The 25019-nt window shown below is 34.5% G+C and overlaps 1 protein-coding gene across 1 annotated transcript in view; it reads right to left on the reverse strand.

The window, feature by feature from the left end:
• Positions 1-25019, reverse strand: part of LOC116511063 (ankyrin repeat domain-containing protein 26-like) — a 94864-nt gene that overhangs the window by 45471 nt on the left and 24374 nt on the right. Inside the window, 13 exon segments of the mRNA XM_032220836.1 lie at positions 6134-6317; positions 6726-6942; positions 10198-10339; positions 12004-12037; positions 12472-12600; positions 14724-14902; positions 15577-16479; positions 19287-19339; positions 22476-22655; positions 23071-23115; positions 23194-23275; positions 23369-23385; positions 24193-24295. Of these exon segments, the coding sequence (XP_032076727.1) occupies positions 6134-6317; positions 6726-6942; positions 10198-10339; positions 12004-12037; positions 12472-12600; positions 14724-14902; positions 15577-16479; positions 19287-19339; positions 22476-22655; positions 23071-23115; positions 23194-23275; positions 23369-23385; positions 24193-24295 (2268 nt within the window).

Genomic DNA, 25019 nt, shown 5'->3' on the forward strand with positions numbered 1-25019 from the left:
ATAAAGAGAATACATATTTAATTTTACATGTGTTAACTGCAGCAACAATTGTTTTTGCACAACAGTGGGAAAATGAAGAGATCCCTACAAATGAAAGTATAATAAAAATGAATAAATCTGAATGCGCAGAGATGGATAGATTAACACCCAAAATAAAGGAGAAGGAAGAAACAGAATACTTTTAAGCATGGGACTTGTTTTACTAATGGTTAATTAACAGAAACAGGATTTAGAAACTTAAAAGTTTAAGAGAATGAACTATATAATGAAAGTTTACTAGTATGGATAAGCTAATATTACTATAATTATGTGATTATCATCAATGATATGTATATTATTATTGTTATTATTTTTCAAAACTAACTGTACGGAGACAACATGCTGCCTATGTAGATACTGAGTTTTTATATTTACTAAAGAAAAATGTATAAATAAAACATAAAAAAGAAAAGAAAATATCGTATACTGATTTTAGAACAAGCTTACCATTTGTCGAACAGCATTCACAAGGTTTAATAACTCTTGAGGGGTTTTAGAAAGACCTACATCTGTTGTACTTGGTGGGAAATTAGTCTTCTTTAAATTATTTTCTTTCACAGGAGGAAAAGAAAAGGAAAAACTAGGAAGCAAGCTTTCCTGATAACTATTAGTTATGTTTTTTCTGACCAAAGAATTATAAGCATTAGAGCTTCCCAAAGAAGGGCTGGAGAATGAAGAGATCAAATCCTGATTAGGCTGATCAGAATTTTTCATTATATAAAAATCAGGATATCCTTGGTAGTTTGCCTCATCCTCCATAGCTCCCCAATTATGATATTTCTATATAATATCTGAACAATTCATAATTTTTAATAATTTGATTTGATGTTGCCCATATGATTTTTGAGCCTCCTGCGCATTCTTCATTGTGCTACTCTACTTAGGCAATTATTGCTCACTTTAACAGAGACATTAAACAAAAAATCCTCAAATTTGCTCCTTCCTCAATGTCAAAAGAAGAAACGGACAAAAAAAATTATTAAATTTGAATTTGTGCAGATTATGCCCCCGCTATTGTTTGAGCGAAAACATTAGAACGTGGATAGAATCTGCAAAGTTCCTTATTACATAATTGGCATATCCAATCTCCTTGCTTCAGCTGACATCATAAACAAGACAATGTCTCTATGTAATTATGAGGTCACTAAAATTCTTTTAAGTCTATTTTCTTTTTGCTCTCAAAGCTTTTTCCTGATTATAAGCAAAATGTATAAAATATATGTATTATCAAATTAAAAATGATTAATTTTTTATTCTAATTTTTCTAAGAGGAAAAAAAAGAATTAAAAGGAAGTGCCTTCTTAATTTTCAGCTATCGGATTTCTGAAAGAAATGTGGTTAAATAGCAGATCAAAATGTTTATATAATGGGTAAGTAATAATTTGTAGCAAACTCAGAAGTATGCAGTTCAGTTCTATGTTATTTTTTCCACATAATATACAATTTCTAAATATTCTAGTTCCTTCCCCCCCCCCCCAAAAAAAAACCCTTGAAAATGCAACTAGCCATATCACTAGTATCCCTCCTTAGCAAAGCAAGTATAACAAGGAGTTCCTTGCATTTATACCTATGAAAAGGTAACGTCAGTTAAGGCACATATGCCTTTCATAATCCCACTGTGGTTTAATTTCCCCTACTTTTGGCTCCTCTAATGTTTCTTTAATAAAACTTGTAATTTTGGTGAACTACACTGTAAGGGAATACTTCTCAACAGTATTATATTTTTGCCACGTACCAAGCAAATCACAAAAGCCTCTTATTTTATCATCATGGTTATGTCACCTGGTATAATTCCCTAATTAGGTCATATTGGATCTATCTATCTGCCAGAATAAGTGTTTCATTGAGAATAAGGTATTATTATAGAATGGATATCATAGAGCAGCTGGGATAAAAAGAGGAATATTTTCTTTACTATTCATATTCCTTGGTTGATTAAATCTCTGCACTGGTTGTCTCAAGGTGATAAGAAAACTTTCAACAAAAGGTTCACTTTTGTTCTGGGAATATTCTGCCATATCCCTGCTGTATCCATCCAGGATGTTCAGTTGTGGGCTTTTATTTATTCTAGGCTTTAATAACAAATTGAACTAAGAATTATTAAGGACCTTAATACTCAGACTGTGGACCTTCTAACTAAATTATACAACCTATCTCTACACTCAGCCTCTGCTCCTTGAAAACTGGAAAGTGGCCAATATAACTCTGTTTTTTAAAAATGGCTCATGAGAAATTCAGGAAATTACAGGCCTGTCATCTATCTGTTCTGTTAATGGAAGCTACTATTGAAGATAAAATTAGCAAGTACTGTTGACACAAACTTTGCCCAAAGATCACCAACATAGCTTTATTAAGGAAAGGTTTTATCTCCTAAAGTTTTTTTAAGATGTTAAAAAACATATGGATAAGGGTGAGACAGCATCCATATGCATATCTAGATTTTTAAAAAAGCCTTTGATACTCCTATGTGATAAAAATCTATCATTAAGACTTCTCCGTAAGCTTAACAGGCATGGAATATAAAGGGCAATCCTTTTTTGGATAAACAACTGGATAAAGAATAGGAAATAATGAATAGGAGTAAATGGCATTTCTTACATTGGATGGATATAATTAACAGCACTTTCCAGGGTTCTGTCATAGGGCTGGTGCTTTTTTAACATATTTAACATACGTATAAATGATCTGGAAATGGATGTGACTAGTGCAACAGCAAAATTTGATGATTACATTAAATTGTTTAAAATGGTAAAAACAATAATAAATTGCAAAAAGCTCCAAACAGTTATCTGCACATTAGGAAACCGGAGACCTAGTGTCTAAATGGCAGTTATCATTCAACATGAGCAATTGTAAAGTAATGCTATTGATGCTAAAAATGGGATCACAGCTAGTAGTGACTAATAAGGAAAAGATCCTGAAGTAATCATAAACATTTCATTATAGTTGACAGAGTATATTTCTTGTAAAAAAAGCCTACACCATACTATGGATAACATACTATGGATAACCATCCCCCGAAAGGGAGATGGAAATATAATATTCTTATGTAAATCAATTGTGGATGCAAGCAGACAAGGGGAAGCTAATTTCTGGTTCCCAAAATACTAGATGGAACGTTGGTTCTAGTACAGGCGTACCAGAGCCTACCCGGAGTACCAGATACCATCTGTTCTGTTATGGTGCCCTGGAGGGCCCATCCGAGCTCCTAACCTGTCTTTTAAGGCTTCCACGCTTCCACGCAGGCGCATGGCAAGTACAGTGCCTGCACGACACTCTGTGGAGCAGCTGGAATGTCACAGAGGCTCGCAGAGGTGCTAAGATGCATGTGCATGCTGTGCGTGTGTGTGCGCACGCTGTGAACGTCCATGTAGACGCCGCTGAGCCCGTTCCAACCGTACCAGCAGCCATACCGGTTGGAACGGGATCCAGAACCCACCACTGCCACCATCCTGCCTGGACCTCTCTGTCCCACCATCCTCCTTGCTGCCATGTGTAGGGCCACTCTGCTTAGAGCTGGCTGGAAGGTCAGCCGAGGAAGCCTTCCTCTTCCTGAAGCCTTTCTTGTGAGAGGAAGAGGCAGCTTTAGAGGTATCTTCACTTGGGGAATCAGCTATTGCTGCACCCACCCACAGATCGTACGCACTAGGCCCAAAGCCTGCTGGAAGAAACGCCGCCGCGCTACTGCTCTCGAACCTGCGACCATGCTTACAGGTGTCAGCAGCCGAAATGAGCTCCGTGCTGGCAGAGAAGTGCGAATAAAATGGCCACCGCATCTTGACTCAACAAGGCAACCCAAAATGGCTGCCATCTTATGGCCTCAAACAAAATAGCCACCGCCACGAGGACCTTACTAAGATGGCCACCACCCAGGAAACTTCAAGATGGCTGTAGTACTCACTGGCAGCCATTTCCCATAGGACGATTACGGGTAGGTAAACGGCTCCATAAACACCTGAAAAGCCGAAACAACCCTGCCATTCCACAAGCCCATGAGAATAGTGTCCTGGCTTTGCCAAACACAGCCGCTGCCACATGGAGGTGCCGTCGCTCTCCCAACGTTTCCCAGCATCCACAGCACCACCGAATAGCCTGCCTCTGATAACCAGGAGGTAATTACAGGAGTTCCCAACCGCAGCTGCTGCTGTTCTCCCAGCAGCAGCTCGGCGACATGGCAACAGGCAGGAAGCCACAACAAGCACCCGATAGCCACACCGGCTAGCGGCCAGCGGCACTCCCCTCAACACTGGGGAACCTCCAACAACAGAAACAGAAGACTAACCAAACCAAAGAAACAAGGCAAAATGATTTGGAGATCAAATCAGCCACCAATCCAGGAAAAAATAAACAACAACAAATAGAAGGTAAAACAAAAAAGAAATCACTTAATTAAAATCCCAACTCACAAGCAAACCAAAATTGTGTCTCTTTATGGGCAAGACTGAGTCAGAATTGGAGCCAAGCAGGAAGGAGCTGGAGGCATGGCTTCAATTGTGACTCAGTCTCTTGGGCAAATAAAGATTGAACAACCCACTTCTGGACCGTCCTGCACCATCAGCTGGAGAAACAGAGATTATCCAATAAAATTGAATCCTGAAAAAATCAGGACACATAAAAGAAAATACTATTTATTACACAGCATAGCATTAAACTTAGCAATTTACAGCAATATGATAGGGTGTTGGCTACCAGAGTGACTTGCTTCCAAAAACAGTCTGTACCAATTCATGAAAGTCATGGTGATCAATGGCTATTAGCCTTGACAGCAGTCTAACTACGTCTGAAAGTCAACAGGTGGGAGACTAATGGGCTTCCTTCTGCAACTGGTTGGCCATTGTGAAAGCAAATTGCTGGGCTAGGTGTCTGATCCACTGCTAATCTTTATGTTTTTAAGATAAAAAGAAAGATATAGATAAAAAGCAGTCAACTAGATAATAATTTATAGCAAAAATCAATATGGGACAGAAAGACTAAGAGACTGAGTCATGTAATAAAGAAATTAATAGGAAAATCTCTTTCAAAATAAAAAAGGCAGCTCATCATAGAAGACAGGAAGCTACTGCTACCTCCGATTAAAAAAATAAATCCTAAATTGTGTTTTTGTATACTTTTTTTACATTTAATTGAGTTTTCTAAAATTTCAACAATATTTATTCAAGTATAAAATATTAAAATAAAGAGGACCTTTTATCACATTACGGTAGTCTTTGGTTAACAATAGCAATTGGGACCAGAATTGTCACTGCTAAGCAATGCAGTCATAAAAATGACATTACGTGACCATGCGTCTTAGTGACAGACCTTCCAGCAATCCTGGCTGTTGTTGTTAAGTGAGGATCCCAAAGGTCATTAAGTAAGGATTTCTTGGTGGCTTCCCCAATGACTCTGCTAGGGAGAAGCCAACAGGAAATGCTGAATATTGTGGCTACATGAATGTAGGCTGCTGTAGTTATATCATATTTTTGAAACAGGTGATGAATATCTCGATCACTGTAGAGATGCTGCAACAACTGGAACTCTGAGGACTGGTCATAACCACCACTCATTCATGCTACTGCAAATTTAATGGTTGCTAAACAAAAGGTCATTAAATGAAGACCACTTGTATCAGTCAATTTATTATAGACCAAAGGAAAAAAATGCAAGGCTCTTACTACAAAATATATTCTGTCAATCGATAAGAGTCCCAAACTGTTTTTCAAATGTAAACTACTTTAGGATGCTGGCAAAATTCCATCCTGTCTTCATAACCCCCCCTTTGGGGGGGGGGTCCCCTTTCTATTAACAGGGTAGCAAGTGCTGCTACCTTAGAGAAGGTGTAAAGTTTTCTTTGGGCATTGTCATTATATTATTATACCTAATATTAATTCTATTATTTGCTGACATTTATACTGCTTGGTTTTTTTTGCTGATGAGCAAAGGATTTACCAGATAAGCACTGCTCTTCTATAAAGGTTAGCCCTGGCTTTTTGGGAAGCATGTTATTGAAGAAATTTTAACAGGTGTATTAATATTTATTTAAAATGTTAGTTATTGGAAAACATGAATATGTTTATTTTCATAATCCAAAAAAAATATTTTGATTTAACTATACCTGTTTCAGGTGGTTTGTTAGTGTTTTTAACTCCATTTCTTTGCTTCTCAACATCAATTCAAGCTCTTGTTTTTCTTCCATCTGCATACAGTACTGCTCATCTTTCTTCTTTAACTGCTCTTGATTTTTCTCATTTAGTACATCAGCTCCTATTCTTTTTTCTTCCTCTTGTTTCAGACAAAATCTGGAATACATGAGTAAACATTTAAGATAGATTTGTGCAATAAATACATGAAAAGCAAGAAAATGTACGTGTAAAATGGAACTAGCTTTGCTTACTTGCTCTGGTGGTCCGATTATGACAAAATAGTTTAAATCTAGTGAATCAAATAGTTTAATCTGTCATTTAATTTCCAATTGATACATTTCACATTAAAAATTTGAATCTTCTTTTTATTTCAGACAATATTACATGGTTTAACAACCAAACAGAAATTAAGAGTTGCTTTATGGTGAGATGGGCAGCAAACAAGTTTAATAAATAATAATAAACAATAAATAATTGATTCAATTTGCTTTAATGTTTCTTTAACTCAAAAAAAGTGCTGGGAGAAATTATACCAAGATCAACTATTTATTTAAAAGTTCTTACTTCAGACTGGTGATTTCACTTTCATATTGTACTTTTTGATGATCCAATATAGATTTCATCTCTTTCAAGTCTTCCAGATTTTTTTGCCATTCATTTCTGTGATTTTTGAATTTTTTTACTTTTTCAAGCAATTGAGTATAACGCCCCTTCTCATGTTCAATTAGTCGTTCATATCCATGAAATATATTCTGAACTTTCAAGAGATTTACAGAATCTACTTTGGGAAAAAAATCATGTGTTAACATTATTTATCCAATACGATATTTGATTAAAAAGAAGAATGAAAACCATCCTCTGAAAAAATACTCAAATGTTTTCTTCAATGGCAGCTAAGAAATAATCAATGGGTCAGTCTCAAAGAAAGAAGCAGGATCCAATTACTTTTTTTAAATACATGGATATGTTTACTTAGCTTTAGGCTAAACTTACTAAAAATGTGGATTATGATCTCTGGGAGGAATCATGAGCAAATTTTGAGATGGAATGTCACAAATTTTGGGGGTGGAAAGGATGGGACACGAAGAGCAAAATGTTTGAAGAGCTCCAACTCCTGTGGAAGTTAGTAACATATGACAAGGAGATGATCAGGCATTGATAATAGGATCACCTCATAACCAGAAAAAAGCAGGCAAAACACCAACTTTAGCACTCTTTATAGACCATAGTAGAAACATTACACTTGCTTGGTCACTTCTGCTGCTACTACCATAGCGGAAGTATAATATAGATCTTTCTCAGAAATTATCACATACTTATTATCCATTTAAGTGAAGAGACAAATGCATGAAACATTGGAAGCAGCCCCTCATTTCTTGTTATTAAGGCTCATCCTCCTCCATCTCTACTACTCTCCCAGTCTCTGTAAATAGTCAAACTGCAGGGGTCTTCAGTTATTTGGGAGGATCCCAAAGTCAACAAACCCATCTTTTTACAATAGCAAACGGTATCTAAATCCTGTTTTCAGGAATTCCTTGGAGCCCAAGGGCATAGAAAAGCTATCCAAAAAAGTCATAGCATGGTTAGTTCCAGAAAATCTGTAAAGTCACCATTCGCAAAATTAGTAACAGGATTGGGCCAACCAGATAGCCTAGGATAAAAACAAGCTCCATATTTCAACTTCCAGAGTTGCATATCTTCTTTGGGCCATTTTCCTTCTTGTGTAACTATTTGTAATCAATAAAGTATAACTGAGGAAACAATGTGGCTTCACTTTTTAAAATGTTTTTTGCATTACAATTTAATGAAAAAAAGACACACAAATATATATTCATATTAATATTTTTTAAATCCAAGCAGAATATATTAGTTTTGTTCTTTAAGTTGAATTATTTATATTACATTGCAGTAATGTAATTACTGCAATTATATCGCAATATAGTCCTTATATTTATCTGTAAAGAAAAAATTATGGAAGGAAAATTCAAGTAACACAAAAAGGTTTTCTCCAATGCTCATTAGTTTACTTTAGCAAGCTGGCAAACGGGGGCAAGTTGGCAACTGGATCACTATTTGCAACCTTGCCAGATAATACAACAATGTTCTTCCAGGTGAAGAGCTAGTAGTGATGCACAGAGAACTGGCACTGCCAGAAGACCTGTCACAAACTCTACTTCCTCCATTTCATAGGGATTCGTTTTTCAGATCTGACAACGCTGTATCTTTCTGTCATCAGGACTGAGATTAGGGGTAAGAAAAATACTTCTTGGCAATATTATACAGAATAACAGTTTTTGTAAAACCTCTTTTATCAGCCACAAACTAGAGAAAAGGCAAGATACACAAAATTTTATTTGTGCCAGTTGAGGATTTACAAAATTGCGATCTTAATATCAATTGCTTGGCTTGAGACAAAGCCAAATTTCTTTTGAACCATGTAATTTTGAGGCAAATCTGGCATTCTGTGGAAGTATATCTTGTCAGAGAATTCCAGAATGTTTCTCCTCATATTAATGCCTTCTACACATGCCACTGATTAGGACAGCAGCTCTAATTATACTTTTAATAGGCACTTAAAAAGTAACCAATTCCCTTTGCTTTACTAATTACCATTGGGCATTAGTTTTCAAATTACAAGATAATCCCAGTTTTAATAAGTCATGTTATCCATTAATTTTTTTAAATGTTCTTAAAATATAGCTACAATATCTTCTCTGAGCATGTGTGAACACATAGCTCTAAAGGCTGAGTGCATTCTTTTTGAAAACATCATTCTTCAGCTCACACTAAATCAAAGCCTGCTCAACTCATGTCCTAAATCAGAATTATTAATGACTTTTTATTAACTAATGTGGAAAAGCACAAATTGTAATAACTTTCAAAAGCTTTTATAGAATACTGGCATGAATAGATTAATGATTAAATTTTAGAGTTATGTATGGGAATTGTAAATTCAACTACCAAGTATCAAATAGATATTTAAATAAGGCATCTGTTCTTAGCATTTTAATATTTTATTATTTTATTACCTTGGATATTACAGATAAGTTCCTGTTTTTGCTAAAACTGATGAAGATAAATTCAAGAGCTTTTTAATTACAGTTCTTTAAATCTTTTAAAAAGGAATATTCTTATTGACGTAATTAGATGGTAAAAGATTATAAAGGGACATGGTGGCTTAGAACAGACACGGTGGCTCAGTGGCTAAGACACTGAGCTTGTTGATCAGAAAGGTTGGCAGTTTAGCGTCACGTAACGGAGTGAGCTCTTGTTACTTGTCCCAGCTTCTGTCAACCAGCAGTTCGAAAGCACGTAAAAAATGCAAGTAGAAAAATAGGGACAACTTTGGTGGGAAGGAAACAACGCTCTGTGCGCCTTTGACATTTAGTCTTGCTGGCCACATGACCACAGAGACATCTTCGGACAGTGCTTCGGCTTTGAGATGAGCGCCACCCCCTAGAGCCAGGAACGTCTAGCACATATGTGTGAGGGGAATACCTTTTAGATAATATTGCATGCCTTCAGGGAACTACAATTTCAAAGTCTCTGATAAATTATGTGAATGGAAGATATACCTGTAAGCCACATAACTCCCTTGCTATTATTAAAACAGAAGGAAAACCTACTATTATTTTCAATATCCTCTTTGCTATCGAGATTCTCAGTCATCCAGGTCCTGTTGTCCCAAAGATACTTTTCCAAGAAGCAAATGGACTTTCTTGTTTTTTATTTGATAGTTCAAAAATATCTCTTTTTGCTTCTGAAAATGATGACTCAGTGCAACTGTAGTCTAAATGAACATTCATATTCTAAAATAGGATCTACAACACCTATTATTTTCAGCCAGTACAGCCAACAGTCATACTGGCTGAGAATGCTGGGATTTTTTATTTAATTGGTTGACTCTTTTTCATTATATATCGGAAAGATGAGTCAAAAAACTTGATAATTCTTGATAAAAAAGCAGCTATCCAAGAAACACTATTTTGTATTCATAAGAAAACATTTATGTTTGAACAACTACAAATGTGCTCACCTTTACAATCTAAACTAAGTTCTTCTATCAGCACTATAGCTTCCTTATAAATGGAAGAAAGCGACTCAATATCCTCTGTAGTTGAATCTGAAGATGGAGTTAAGTCATCCAGATCATTAGTAATACTCAATGTTCTATAAAGCTATAAATGAAACAAGTAGAATTAAACATAATTATATTGTAAATCAAAACGTCCTTCATTTCTATTTTATTAACTTTGAATTCTACTAAGAAAATTTTACAAATGGAGAGACTGACTTAATCAGATGCCACATTAAATCATGATTTGATCGCTCACAAAGCAGTATTTCTAATACATCGACTTAATATTAAGAGTAATGACTACCCTTGTATCACAACCAGGAGACATGAACCCACCAATATATCGGTCTGCATAAAGGACTGTATTTTAATCATAAATTATTATTTAAATCATTTATACCAAAATATACAAAGCTATTAATATATTGCTTTTTGTGGAAGCTTCCATATTTGAGCTATGTTCTTATGCATTCTAAATTGTGTTTGACAATTCTGCTTTGATAATTCCTAATTAGCAATTTTCAGAAACAGATAGTCCTTGACATAGAACCATTCATTCAGTGACCATTCAAAGTTATTGACAACACTGAAACAAATGAAATTTTACATATAACTTCTGCAGTGTCCTCATCATCATGGGATCAGAGTTCAGGCGCTTGGAAACTGGCATGTATTTATGATGGTAGCAGTGTCATTGAGACCTTCCCAGAGGACTTAACAACAAACAGTCAATGGGGACTTCCAGTTGCAGAGCTTCCCCAAGGCACCAATTTCTGTTAAAGCCCCACTGACCTACAGTTCTTTATTTCTACAGTATTATTACCAAAATATGTTCTATAATTCCATAACTTGCTTCCTAGTTCCAACTTTTGATTTTAAATCTGTGAGCAGCGACATGTAGGGAAATAAACAATTGTTTCTGTTTTTCAAAATCTTTCATTTCTTCCCTCAAAACTGTATGCGTCTTCATTCTTTATTAACTGCTTACATTCAGTGACATATAAGCACAATACAATTGCACACAATGCTCAAAAGAACTCTGCCCAAGGCTCAGGACTAAAGCAAAGGAAATATGCTACATTCAATCCTGGACCACAGCAAGCAACCTGGAGAAATTTTGATTTCAGTATTACAAGAAAGTAATAGATTTTGATTTCTGATGATACCTAAATTTGAAGCAGGAGACATATGGATATTGCATGTTTTGGGAGTATCTATCTTTATCTGGAGACAAGGTGATGGAGACAATATCACTGTGATTGGCCAGGGACCAAAGACAGAAGTTTTTTTTTTAAATAATTGAAGAACATTTTTAAATCAATTCTGTTATTAATTCTATTGCATTTAGGTTTTGTGAATCAATTTGACAATCTCTGTTACAAATGTTTACCAATAAAAATTAGGAACGAGGCAGAGATTGTGGTAGATAATTTAGAGGGATAAAGTTGGCTTATTTTTAAAAAAAACTAATGAGAATTTATTCCGCAATTCTATTTTTAGACTTTTTATGTTATTGCAGTGGAGATACAAGAAACCTTAGCTTAACTGATTCATTTTGTAACTAATCAAACTATACATTCCATAGTTTTGGGCAGTAGTTTATGAGCATACTGAGAACTCACAATTTATCTATCTTACCAAAGCTTTGCTAAAAATCTTCGTATTTAAAGTCAAATCCAAACTGGCCTATTGTTTTTTTCACTTAAAGCTTAAGAAATAAGAATTAAATTGATGGCAACATTTTCAAAGCTTGTTTTATCCTACCTTATTTTTTCTTTTCACAGATTTGGCTGGATATCTGAAAATAAGTATAAAAATGTAATAAGATTTTAATGTATTTTTATCCTGAAATTCTGAAAATTTAGAGCTGCTAATCCTGGATCATCCATTCTGAATCTAATGATCTTAATGATGCAGCAGAAGTGCAGCCTAGATATCTATGAATCTCTGGCTCTTCCCACTATCAAGTGGACTTCCAGCATGATTCCTTTAAGAAATTAGTCAGTTTTCTCTTTTTGGAATTCTTTGCAGCATACGTATGATGTGTAGACTTCCGTTAGAATCCAAAAGTTGATATGCAAATTTGAGAGCAAAGCTACTGTACAGGGCACTGAGGATGCACCTCAAGGGTGAATTCTTATAGAATTTTAGTAAGTTTTGGCTAGGAGTATCATTGGTCTAATTCCTAATGAGACAGAATTTTACATGAATTCTAAAAAAAGATCCCCATACCTTTCTTCAAGTGATCCTTCACTCAAACTGCTCTCATCTTGTGGCTGATGCAGATTATTACAAAGCTGTTGACTGACCTTCTGTTTAGAATTCCGCCTTTTATTTTCGCTTTTTCTTGTAGCTTTTAAACTGGAGGATTTTTTCAAAATAAAAATAAATAAATAAATGAATGAATAAATGAACACTACTTTAAATATAATTTTATTTATGAAAAAGTTAAAATATAAAAATGAAATGAAGACATATTACTAAAAGTCAACGAATGGCAAGATTGCTAATTTCTGACACATACTGGATTTAGAAATTCAAAGTTATATGATTAAAGTATTAATTGTATCAATTAAATGATATATAGCTGTATGCATCTGGAAAAAATCTGAAATGAAGCCCCAAAGCATCTATCATAATGATTCTCACTGAATCAAAGGAATTTTGGTCTTCACCTATGCTTAAACTGAAATATTTCTGTTATCAGTACACAAACATCATATTTAAAATCAAGTAAAAGTCCTGAAGGGCAGATAATTATTATTTCATTATTAGATTTTTATCCCATGTATATACATTTAAAATTCAAGGCAGAAAACATACCTAACACTTGCTGCCTTGTAATTTCCCCACAACAGCAACCCTGTGAAGTGGATTAGGCTGAAAAAAAATGACTGGCTACAGGTCAACAAACTGGCTTTCATGCCTAAAGGAGGCATGGAACTCAGTCTCCTGGTTTTTAGAAAAGCATTTTAACCATTATAATGTCCGAACTACCAAGACTCGAATTTATGGTCACCATCACTCTTATAACATTCTATAAAGAGTGGAAGATTTCTGTCATTAGAGACCATTCACTACCAGGAAGAGAAAAAGCCAGAATAGTTACTGCATACATGATAACCAATTACCCTCTCAAGTCTTAGGCCTTTCATTTTGAAAATATCTCAAGCAGATACCACCAGTGGGGAATTGAACTAATTGTGATTATGCTAATAAACAAAATGAGTGCTTTTCCTAGTTTGGGAAAAGGAGAATGTATAAAAAAGTTTCTGACAAGTCTTAGAAGATGAACAGGATGGAATCCTGTCAACCTTCACAACTCCTATCTGATCTCCAGTAGAGGTAGTGTCAATTTGCAATAGTTCGTTTAGTGACTGTTACAGAGCCACTGAAAAAAGTGACTTATGACCTTTTTATTTACCATATTTTTCAGAATATAAGAAACACTTTCCCCCGCCCCCCTAAAAGAGGCTGAAAATTTGGGTGTATCTTATACTCTGAATGTAGCTTTTTGGAAGCTTAAAAAAAAAAAGCTTTGAATTTTTTTACTGCAGCCTATTGTTGGAAAAATTTCCCGTTCCAGCTGGGAGAAGCCAAAAGATTTGAAGACTCTTTTAAGAAGTACTTTTTTTGTCCGGTTTCTATTTTGGGGAGATAATCCTCTCAAGGGCAAGGCAGAGAGTTCCTGTGACTATGTGATTTCTATTCTTTTGGGGATAATCCCTTTAAGGGCAAGGCATGGACTATCTGAGGTTATCTCAATTGGCTATCTGGGTTATCTGAGTTTTTTCAATGGTTTCCTTCAGGCAAACCTGGACTGGTTTGTTGATTCAGCTTTGTTACATTTTTAGAGGTATGAAGTGCTTTTGGCTGTATGCCCAGACATCTAGTTAAGTTTTCCCCAACCTCTGAGGAGAGGAAAAAAGTGGCAAAAAGTGTCGTTTTATTAACTATTGTATTTGCTTGCTTCTCTAGTGCTATGGGAATAAAAATAAATACCTGCTAGGCAGAACTCCCCCCCCCCCCATTTTCTTCCCCAAAAACTAAGGTGCGTCTTATACTCCGGTGCATTTTATACTACGAAAAATATGGTATGACAGTTGCACTGTCCCAAGATCATATGATCATTTTTCGCAACCTAATGACAAGCAAAGTCAATGGGAAAGCCAATTCAGATGGCTTGTCAGATGGTGCTACCGTGTTTCCCTGAAAATACAACATGTCCTCATAACAGGCATGCCACTTTTTCTGGTGGGAAAAAATTTAAGCCCTCCGCATACAGGCCCCCTAGACAACCCCCCACCTCTGGCCAGGCAGCGCACCGCTCACAAACCTAGCAGTATCCCGAAGGTGCCAAGCTGTGTGAGCGCCTGTTTGCTGCTGCCCGGCTCCCGCGGCTTGGTGCCTTCCAAATACCAAAAAATACGGTAGTCAAATCAGTTCATATAAGAAAATCAACTTAATGTTATTACTATACTCACCCTGGACAAATTGCTTCCTTTTTATCTTTTGGGAAAACACTTTCTGCAGTAATATGTCGGATTTCACTTATTGAATGTTTTTGCTCTATTTTCTCATCATTATTCACAGCCAGAATTTCAGCATTAGCACTTTTTTTTCCTTCGGATTCAAATTCTTTTTTTATTTTTTCCTCTTCAATCTAAAAGTGATATATTGAAATATTGCTTTAAGAATAGCAATAAAAATATCAATAAAATTATTTGCTCTATTACAGATTTTAATATTTCAGAACAGCCCTAGAAAAGAATATAATCACTCAATACTATCATTACAAATTAATAATTAGTATGATCTAATCAGAAATAGTGGAAAAATCATATATATTAGTTATAGGAAAAATTAGAAACATACATTTTTATTATAAACAGAACAGATATTATTTTAAAAAGTGATCAACAACAACCTACTACAGAAACTAAGTATAAGATAGGAAATGTTTCACACAGAGTGTTAGGCAAGCATGATAAGAAATGGAAAGATCAATTAAGAACCTGTTCAAAAGCCAGTTTCACATCTTGGACCAAATTTATAATTAGTATAACAGTGGTGCAGTTCATTTGTTAATGAAGCAGCACCTATATAAATTAAATTTTTTGAGTCTTTGTTATGATAGTTGTAATCATACTTCAATTTCTGAATGTTCTTAAAATAAAAAGGAAATGAAAAAGGTGTAATTTCTTCCCATGTTCACATTAGCATTACTATGCGATAAATGCATAAAGGCTTTTTAATATAGTGCTGAAGAGCTGAAATGAACAGAATGACTGAAATGCAAGAAAGATGAAAGAATGAAAGCAGCAGGTACTTCTCTACCTCTTTTTGCAGTTGGTTCTTTTCTTTCTCCAAAGCGAGGAAAGCTGAATGCAGTATTCCCACCTGATTTTTAAATCTTGCAACATCACCTTCTAATTCTTCATCCAGATCTTTTTTGGATATTTGGGGACATACTCGTTTATGATTTTTTGCTTTATTTCCAATTTCAAAATCAGTACCTTTAGAACTATTGATACTGTTATTAAAATGGTATTCAGTTTCTTCACTTGGATTTTTTGTTACACCAATATGTTTGTATACGTTGTTTGGGGTAATTGGTTGATTAGCATCTTTGGTAATGTTGCCATGACTTTGCAATGAATATTCAAGACATTTTTCTACAGCTGTAGTCCCATCTACATTTCCTTTCAGTTGTATAATCGAATTGTTACTCCTTCCTTCACTGATGTTTACTTTCGTTCCATTTGCATTATTAGACAGTGGGTTCTTATTTGTGTTCCAGACATCAGTATTTAATTCCCTTTCTGCAACAGCAGATCTTACATCTTCAATGTCACCCTTTCCTTGAATATCCATTTTTATGTTTTGTAGATGAGGTGGTGTTTCTTTTATGTCTTCTACTGCACCATAGAAACCATCTTTGCTTGGAGTGCTACTCATTTTCTCATAAACTTTAATTTCTCCAAACATCTGTTTTAGTTCTGCTGTAATACTCTTAAAATTTGCCTTGACTTCCTTTTTTTCATTTGCAACCCACATTTTTTCATATTTTTCTTCCCAATGTATTGAATTAAAATGATTGCAGTCATTATGTGCTTCTTCGCTATGAATGAGTGCTTTAGTTACATTTTCATCATCAGCATATTCAATTTCAGTCTTGTCAGTCTTTTTTTCATGTGTTGATTTTTCTACATAGCTGGATGTGTTTAACAGGTATTTTTCCTTATGCAAGGAAGTATGGATAGAGAAAAATTAATAAACAAGAACCAGTGTGTTAAATTGTGTTTTAAATGTCACAAAGGGTTGGATTTTGAGATATTTTAATATTTTTGGTTTACTAAAACTTTTTTTCAATTATATATTTTTATTAAATAATTTAAATGTTTGGAGATTAATTTCATGGTAGCACAGTATACCATAATTAAACTTAAAATAGGTTTCCTTTTTTTGTCATGGCATATTTATAATTAATAGCTTGTCAATCCTATCTAGCAGCGTCCCTCTAATTGGGAAGTTGGGAAAAACAGTTTCAGATTCTCCACTATCTATGGAGGTCATAATCTTCAAATCAATAAGTATTCTATATCTGGCATTCTCTCCGGGATAGGAATGTACAATAATATGTAGTGACTTCTCAACTCAGTCAATATCTCACTGATGGCTCTCCCAAACTAAACACAATCCTGTCTAGAAGTGGTACCAACTACTAGAATTTTATGAAAGTCATATTTTGCAACTGCTGAACGTATCTCATAGAAATGTTATAACATTTATGTTTGAATGTTATTTTTATATGAAATATCAAATATGTGTTACGCCAGTGCACAGCAAAAAACATATCTCATAGAAATGTTATAACATTTATGTTTGAATGTTATTTTTATATGAAATATCAAATATGTGTTATGCCAGTGCACAGCAAAAGCGTTATCACCAATATAGACTATAAATACCAAGCATAATCATGTGTCATTATCAGCATTACTGATTAAAAGGACCATAATCCTAACAAATCTTTAAAAACATATGCAAATAAAAATTCTAATCTGAGACTGAATAAGGTACCCCATTTGAGATGGGGTAAAAAGATACTCCAGAGAATGGGTGACAAAAAATAAATAAATTCAAAGCTGATATCAAATTAATGTCCACAGTAATGACACAATCAACCAGGAGCAATGACAGCCAGGTCTTTGTGAGAGAAAAAATTATCTCAAGTACCACTCTCAACTAGCAATGCACCTACCATATTTTTCAGAGTATAAGACGCACCTCCCCCCCTAAAAGAGGGTGAAAATTTGGGTGCATCTTATACACTGAATGTAGACCCACCCACCCACCGGCCCCAACCCTTTGGCCTCTGCCTCCCAGCAATTTACCTCTTTGCAACAAATGGGGGCTTGCGGAGGCTTCAATAAGCTATAGCAATCCCTGCAGCCTCTAACAGTTGATGATTGGGAGTGAAACTTGCTGTTTGCTCCACATGGCAAATTGCTGGGAGGCAGATTTTTTTTTTCTTGTGCTAATCAGGCTCTTTGCTGGAAGGAGGTAAGTCAACAACTATAAATGCCTATAGAATGTTCAAATTATTACACTTATTTTTTAAAAACTACTTTATTATAATTTTAGTCAACTTAACAAAATGAAGAAGTATTTTTAAATAAATGCTTGATCTGAAGAGGCCCAGGCTATTGTTTTAAAAAGTGCTATTCTTTTAAATAGCAGAGAATAACTATACTTCCAGAAAGCACATCAATTTTAACAGCATTTGTACAAGTATAGTCTGAAATATAACACTACAAATGGTGTATATTGTTTCTATTGTTTATTGCAAGGAGGCAAATTGCTGAGGCAGAGGCAGATATTTTTCCCTTGTTTTCCTCCCCAAAATCTAGGTGCGTCTTATACTTCAGAGCGTCTTATACTTCAAAAAATATGGTAACTTATTTAAATTCTTGAATTTGAAATGTTAATTTCCAATTGATCAAATTCATACCTACAGTGTACCTTTTTAGCAGTACAATAAAGCATAACTCAATCTAACAGAATTTCATAGTATTGCTGAAAACCTTACAAGATGCAAATTTTACAATTGTTCCATTGTTCTGCTGCTGGAGGAATTACTTAGTTGAGTTGCACAGTAAAGTAACCCCATAGAAATAACTCCAGTGAAAACATGTGAAATTTAATCTGCAAGGGAGAATCTGCCTAGTTTAAGTAGGGTAGTTTTAGGGCAGGTAATGGTTCTCTCTAGAAACATCTTTATGAATAAAGCTCCCAGGGGTATCTGTTAGCTCAAGAATAGGTGTGTTTGATTAAAAACAATTCATTGGTTCTAATAATTTCTATAATTTCCAAGCAAGTAACATTTCATCAAAGACTTTCCTAATTTGAATGTCTAGACTTCCTCTCTCAGGCTTCTCACAAATTCCCCATTGCTGAGGAACCCAAGAATTAAGTCCATGAATTTGGAATACGAAGACTGAGGAAGGCCACCTATCATGCCAAGAAGGAATCTTTAATATTAAAATTGGGTGTGGATAGACAAAGGATAGGAATATCATCTTATATTTATTTGTATAATAAATGATATTAATTTATTTTTATATAATTAATCAGATTGGGAAAAACATATTAGAATAAGAAAATTAAAACTTTGTGCTTTGGTGACAAGATATATGTCAGGAAACATGTAAGGACGTAGTATGTCTTGATGGTTTAATATACAGGGAATCATATAAATAAGGGTTAAAGCCCAATTATTCTATTTAGAAATAGAAACAGACACCGCTCCCAATACCACTTTTGTCCCAAAAGCAGAGCTTTTAGTTTTTCCTTTACATATACATCATTGAGCATTCCATAATCCACAACTGCAGAATACAAAGCTAATGATATAGGATTAATATTCTTTCATTACATTTTAATAACTAATGTCAAATGTGTCTTTAGTTTCAGAAATGTTAAAATTTGTTTCAGGCACATAATACAAAGAAATATCAATATTTAAATGAACTTTGTATACATACCTTGCTTTTACTTTTAAATTCTTTGATGGTTTTGTGTTCAATATATTGCTGACCTATAATAAAATGTTGAATAACATATTATAATTTGCTAGTTGATTTGCATTTTCCAAGATATGTTTGACTTGAAATGAGATTGTATATAAACATTGTTTCACAGTGAAGGTGCATTTTGCATATTATCAAATAAAAAATTCCCAGCATGGCAAGGGAACCTAGCATATGAAGAATAATGTTCTTTATTTACAGATCAGTGGTATTTATCTGTTAATTTCCTACTCACATTTGTTTGTTTTACAAAGCATTAAAAATATAGAGGTGGATTAACTTTTAGCATGTATCTAAAATCTATTACAACTTATTTTTGCCTAATTCTGCAGTTCCATGCTGTCCTCATACACCTTGAGTAGACGGTATATATTCATAAGATATGAGATGCTTCTCATATTTACAATACATTCAGAAAGCATTCAGACCACCTGCACTTTTATCAATTTTGTTATGTTAGCTGATTCTACAGTTGTTGAAATTCATTTTTTCTCATTAATCTACATTCAGTATCCCATAAAGACAAAGTGAAAACATAATTTTAGAAACGTCTTTATATTTATGAAAAAGATATAACTGAAATATCACATTGGGATTAGTATTCAGAACCTTTGCAACACCACATGAAATACATTAGCTCTGGTACCTCCCATTTCTCTTGATTGTTGCTGACATGTTTCTACACCTTCACTGGAGTCAACTATGGTAAATTAAACTGATTGGACATGATTTGGAAAGGAACACACCTCTCTATTAAAGGCCTCACAGCTGATAAAGCATAGTGCCTGCAGAGCTCAGAGACAGGTTTATTGCAAGGCACGAATCTGGGGAAGGCTACAATAAAATTTCTGCTGTCCTGAAGGTTCCTAACAGCACAGTGGCCTTCATCATTCTCAAAGGAAAGATGTTTGGCACAACCAGGAATTGGCCCCGTGGACAAACTGAGCAATTGGGAGATAGGAAGAGAAGTGACCATGAACCCAATGGTTACTCTGAGTGAGCTCCAGAGATCCTATGTGTAAATGGACAGAATTCCAGGTGGACAACCATTACTGCAGCCCTCCACTGATCTGGGCTTTATGGCACAGTGGCTAGACAGACCCTCTCAGTGCAAAACACATGTAAACCCACTTGGAGTTTGCAAAAAAGCACCTGAAGGACTTTCACACTGTGAGGAACAAGAGTCTCTGGTCTGATAAAACCAAGATTGAATTGTTGGGCCTCACTTCTAAACGTTATGTCTGCAAGAAACCAGGCACTACTCATCAACTGCCCAATACCATCCCAACAGTAAAGCATGATGGTAGCATCATGCTGTGGGGGTGTTTTTCAGTAGCAGGGACAGGGAGACTGGTCAGGGTTAACAGAAAGCTGAATGGAGCAAAATACAAGGATATCTTCACTTAAAACTTTTCCACAGTTTTCAGGACCTCAGACTGGGCCAAAACTTCACTTTCAACCTGACAATGATCCTAAGCACACAGGGAAAACACAGGAATTGCTTAGGGATAACTCTGTGAATGTCCTCTAGTGGCCCAGCCAGAGCCCTGACTTGAACCCTATTCAACATCTCTGGAGGGACCTGAAAATGGCTGTCTGACAGTCACCATCCAACCTGATGAAGCTTGAGAGGGTTTGCAAGGAAGAATGGCAGAAAATTCCCCAATCCAGGTGTACCAAACTAGTTGCGTCATATCCCAAAAGGCTATAGGCTATAATTGCTGCCAAAAGTGCTTCAACAAAATACAAAGTGAATGCTTATGCCAATGTGATATTTCATTTTCTTTTTAATAAATATGCAGATATATCTAAAATTCTGTTTTCACTTTGTCATTATAGAGTACTTAGTGAAAGTAATGAGAAAAAATGAATTTCAACTATGATAGACTCATGCTATAGCATAATAAAATTGACAAAAGTGAAGGGGATCTGAATATTTTTTTGAGTGCACTGTACTTCTGAATATCATTTTAAGATGCTAAAAAATAGATGTGTAAAAAGACAGAAATTACAGTTTCACCAACAGTTTCATGTATCTAGCTCCTGATACACATTTTCAGTCTGCGGTCTTGTAGTTCATTCTATCTGTATCCATTCTTTTCTAAACATAGGGCAATTTAATATGGAGTATTTTATATATTACTGTAGTTTTTTCAGTCAAAGATTCTATACCTTAGAATAAGTACAAGCAATTCAAAACCCTGAATTTTGATTTCTCTATTTCTTAATGGAGCACAAGGTCTGGTTTCATTGATTTAGACAGCTTCCATGTTTACATGGTTATCCATTAGGTCCATGCAAAGCAATTCAAATTCACCTTCACAAACAGATTTGTAAATGAAGACAAATGTTGAATCTTTCCATCAAAGGAAAAACGCAATGGAATTTGCTTTGTATTGCTTTAAAACTTCTCCTTGTATCCCTGTAACAAGCCAAAGCCAGAAAAAAACTTATTCGCAAGCATTTTGGATGTGAAGAGCCCAAAATGCAAACAGAAAGGGCAAAAATTCCCAAAATTTTGGGTGAGCTTACTGGAGGAAGCATCTTCCAGTAACATATGCTAAATCTGACTAGTACATTTGAAAAAAATTGAAGGATCTTCACTTGATTTGGAAAGCAACTTCAAGGAAACCTTGCACTTAAACTTTTATTGAAATGATTTCAAATATAAATATTTTTCTTCTAGATTTTAGCTATGGAATCTGATGGGTGCTGGGTTATTCACTATGGAATGAAGAAAGAAATGACTGGACCCACTATAGAATTCTACCCAGGAAAGGACAACAGTGCTTTATCTGTTTTTCCTTCCTGTGGATTTATTAATGGAATATCAGAAGGAAAAAAAATGTCATCCTCTATCTGCAGCCAATGGGCAGCTTTATTAGATTTCAATCTTCTCTAGGAAGGAAAGGGAATTCTTTTCTACAGAAAAAGAAAAAAGCAAGCCTTTGCTTTTAATTAACAAGCAGTATAATAAACTATCATTCTGAATCATTTCAGGGTGGCAGAATGTTCTCAGCAGAAGAATGAAAGAAACAATAAATTATTGGTTTCAGATTAGGGTTAACTACATTGGGATCAGAATTATTCCCCACCCCCCCTCCTGCAGAAAACTTTGATTTTATTAAAAATGACATCAACTACCTTTTGAAGAAATTACATTTTGAGCACGGGAGACTTCCTTCACAGGCACGGAGATTTCAGGTGTAACATTTGTTTTTATTAATTGTGGAGATACATGATCTTCCAACATAAACAAGTCATCTGGTTTAACACATGGAATACTTTCAAGAGAAATACTGGTAGAATCCCAGTCAGATGTATCTAACAACAAAAAATATTTAAAAAGATTAAAGCAGTAAATACAACAACATACAATAGTTTAGCAAACGTTAATCAAATGTATTTTGAAATCAAGTTAATATAAAGATCTATTAGGTTGCCAATATTAACAACAAAAAAGTCTATGGCTGAAACATTCCTACATTTGTAGTATATCAGCATTTGGTTCTTAAAACATTGATAGGTCCTAGAAAATATTTTGACTTAATCATTACATTTATTTGTACATATCTCAAATGAAAAGAATTCAATTTTCTATAGTTTAACAGAAAAGTACATTACTTTTTTTTGAGGATTCAACATTTAGTTTCATAAGCAAAAATTATTTATTTTTTTGTAATATATGGCAAAATTAAATACTTTCAAATGTATGATACATATATATGTGTTTGAGGACCTTCAATATCATCTGCTTCATCCAGACCAAGTTCTTCAATTAAATCTGAAAGAAATTAATATTAGAATTTAAAATATGTAATATATATCGTATAATATTTTAAGCCCCATATAATGTAGTTACCTGATTTTTGCTTTTCTATGATTGTCTTTTTTACAACAGGAGCAGGAGATTCACATACCAAGTTTTCTTTTGAGATATTTTGCTATAAAGATAATTCAGTGAAGAATAAAATAAGATACCACAATGTAGTAGTAAAAATAGTTAAATAAATTTATGTAACAAAAGTAGTACTAACCTGTAAACCTGGTTTTCCTAGGGGGGAAAAAAGGCAAAAAATGCTGTATTCAGTGTATAAGACACACCCAGATTTTCACACTTTTTTGAGAGAAAAAGGTGTGTCTTATACTCCGAAAAATACGGTAGGTGTTATATGTTTGTTTATAAATAAGAAATAGAATATGGGAAGAATAGATCATTTGTTGTATTTTAAGAGAAGGTGATTTCGAGCCAAGGTGGCGCAGTGGTTAAATGCAGCACTGCAGGCTACTGCTAGATCAGCAGTTCAGCGGTTCAAATCTCACCGGCTCAGGGTTGACTCAGCCTTCCATCCTTCCGAGGTGGGTAAAATGAGGACCCAGATTGTTGGGGGCAATATGCTGACTCTCTGTAAACCGCTTAGAGGGCTGAAAGCCCTATGAAGCGGTATATAAGTCTACTGCTATTGCTATTGATAAATTACTAAAATTGTTTGTACTTGTGATAATTCTTTATATTTTTTCTTTAGTTTATTCTTTTTCCTTTTCTATTTTTTCTTATCTGCACCTTTCTTTTTATTCTTTTGTTAGATATTTTATAGGGTTATTGTAGGAGGAAAATATACAGGTATAACCTGTACATTAAGGCACAACTTGAATCAGGTAGACCCAGGATAAAGTCTTACTAGTTATAGAAATTTGTTGGGAATATATTGGCAATATATATAAATCAACCCACCTACCCCCCCACCCCGCCACAACCCTTAGCCATTCCATTATATTTTCCATATCTAAACAACTGAAAAACATTTAAAATATTTACGTATGTTAATATAACAAAAGGGATAATTTATGATGAATTTACCATTAAATGGTTCTTCTATAATACTGTGCATACGTATTCCAGTTTTGGCAGGAGATGTAGGTAGAGAACTAATAGTTGGCTTCCTGGGGCTTTCTGAAGTACACTATTGGAAACACACATATGTGAGAAACATACATACAACTATAGTCATATACCCATTTTGTTTATCTTTATTTTTCTACAAAAAAGAAAGATATTTCTTAACAGATTATGAAAGCTTTTAATTACAAAGAACATAAAAGCATTTGAATTTGTAAGTTTAGCTTTTTTTTTTTAATAAATGTTTTTTAATTTTAATTTAAAACAGGTACAGCATCTTTCTTTACATCTGTAGAAAATGTATCAATCAATTACAGATAAGTTTTGGTACATCTCCTCCACAGTCAACCAACATAACTCATATTAACTCAAGCATTATTATATATCCATTTTCATTTAACTGTAATTATTATTTAGAAATATTAATAAAAGTAATAATCTTGAACAATACCTGCCCACACCGGTGGGGGGAAAAAAAAAAGGGCAAATAAAAAATAAAAATTAAAATGAAAAATAAAAAATAACAATAATACAAAAAAAGACAAAAACGACAAGAGACAAGGCAGGAAAACGAAACAAAACACAGGTGTCTATTATGAAAAAAAAAGAGAAGTATATCAACTGGTTACAACATGCTTTGGTGCTTCTCTTCCATTAGCTCATATTAATTCAAATATCTTAACTCGAATATTTACCATATCAACATCATTATACCTCCAGTTTTAATTACCTATGGTTATTTAAACATCTTTCATCCTTAGCTATGCTAAAAAATTAATCCATAACAC

Source organism: Thamnophis elegans, chromosome 7 (genome assembly GCF_009769535.1).
Source record: "Thamnophis elegans isolate rThaEle1 chromosome 7, rThaEle1.pri, whole genome shotgun sequence".
Taxonomy (NCBI): domain Eukaryota; kingdom Metazoa; phylum Chordata; class Lepidosauria; order Squamata; family Colubridae; genus Thamnophis; species Thamnophis elegans.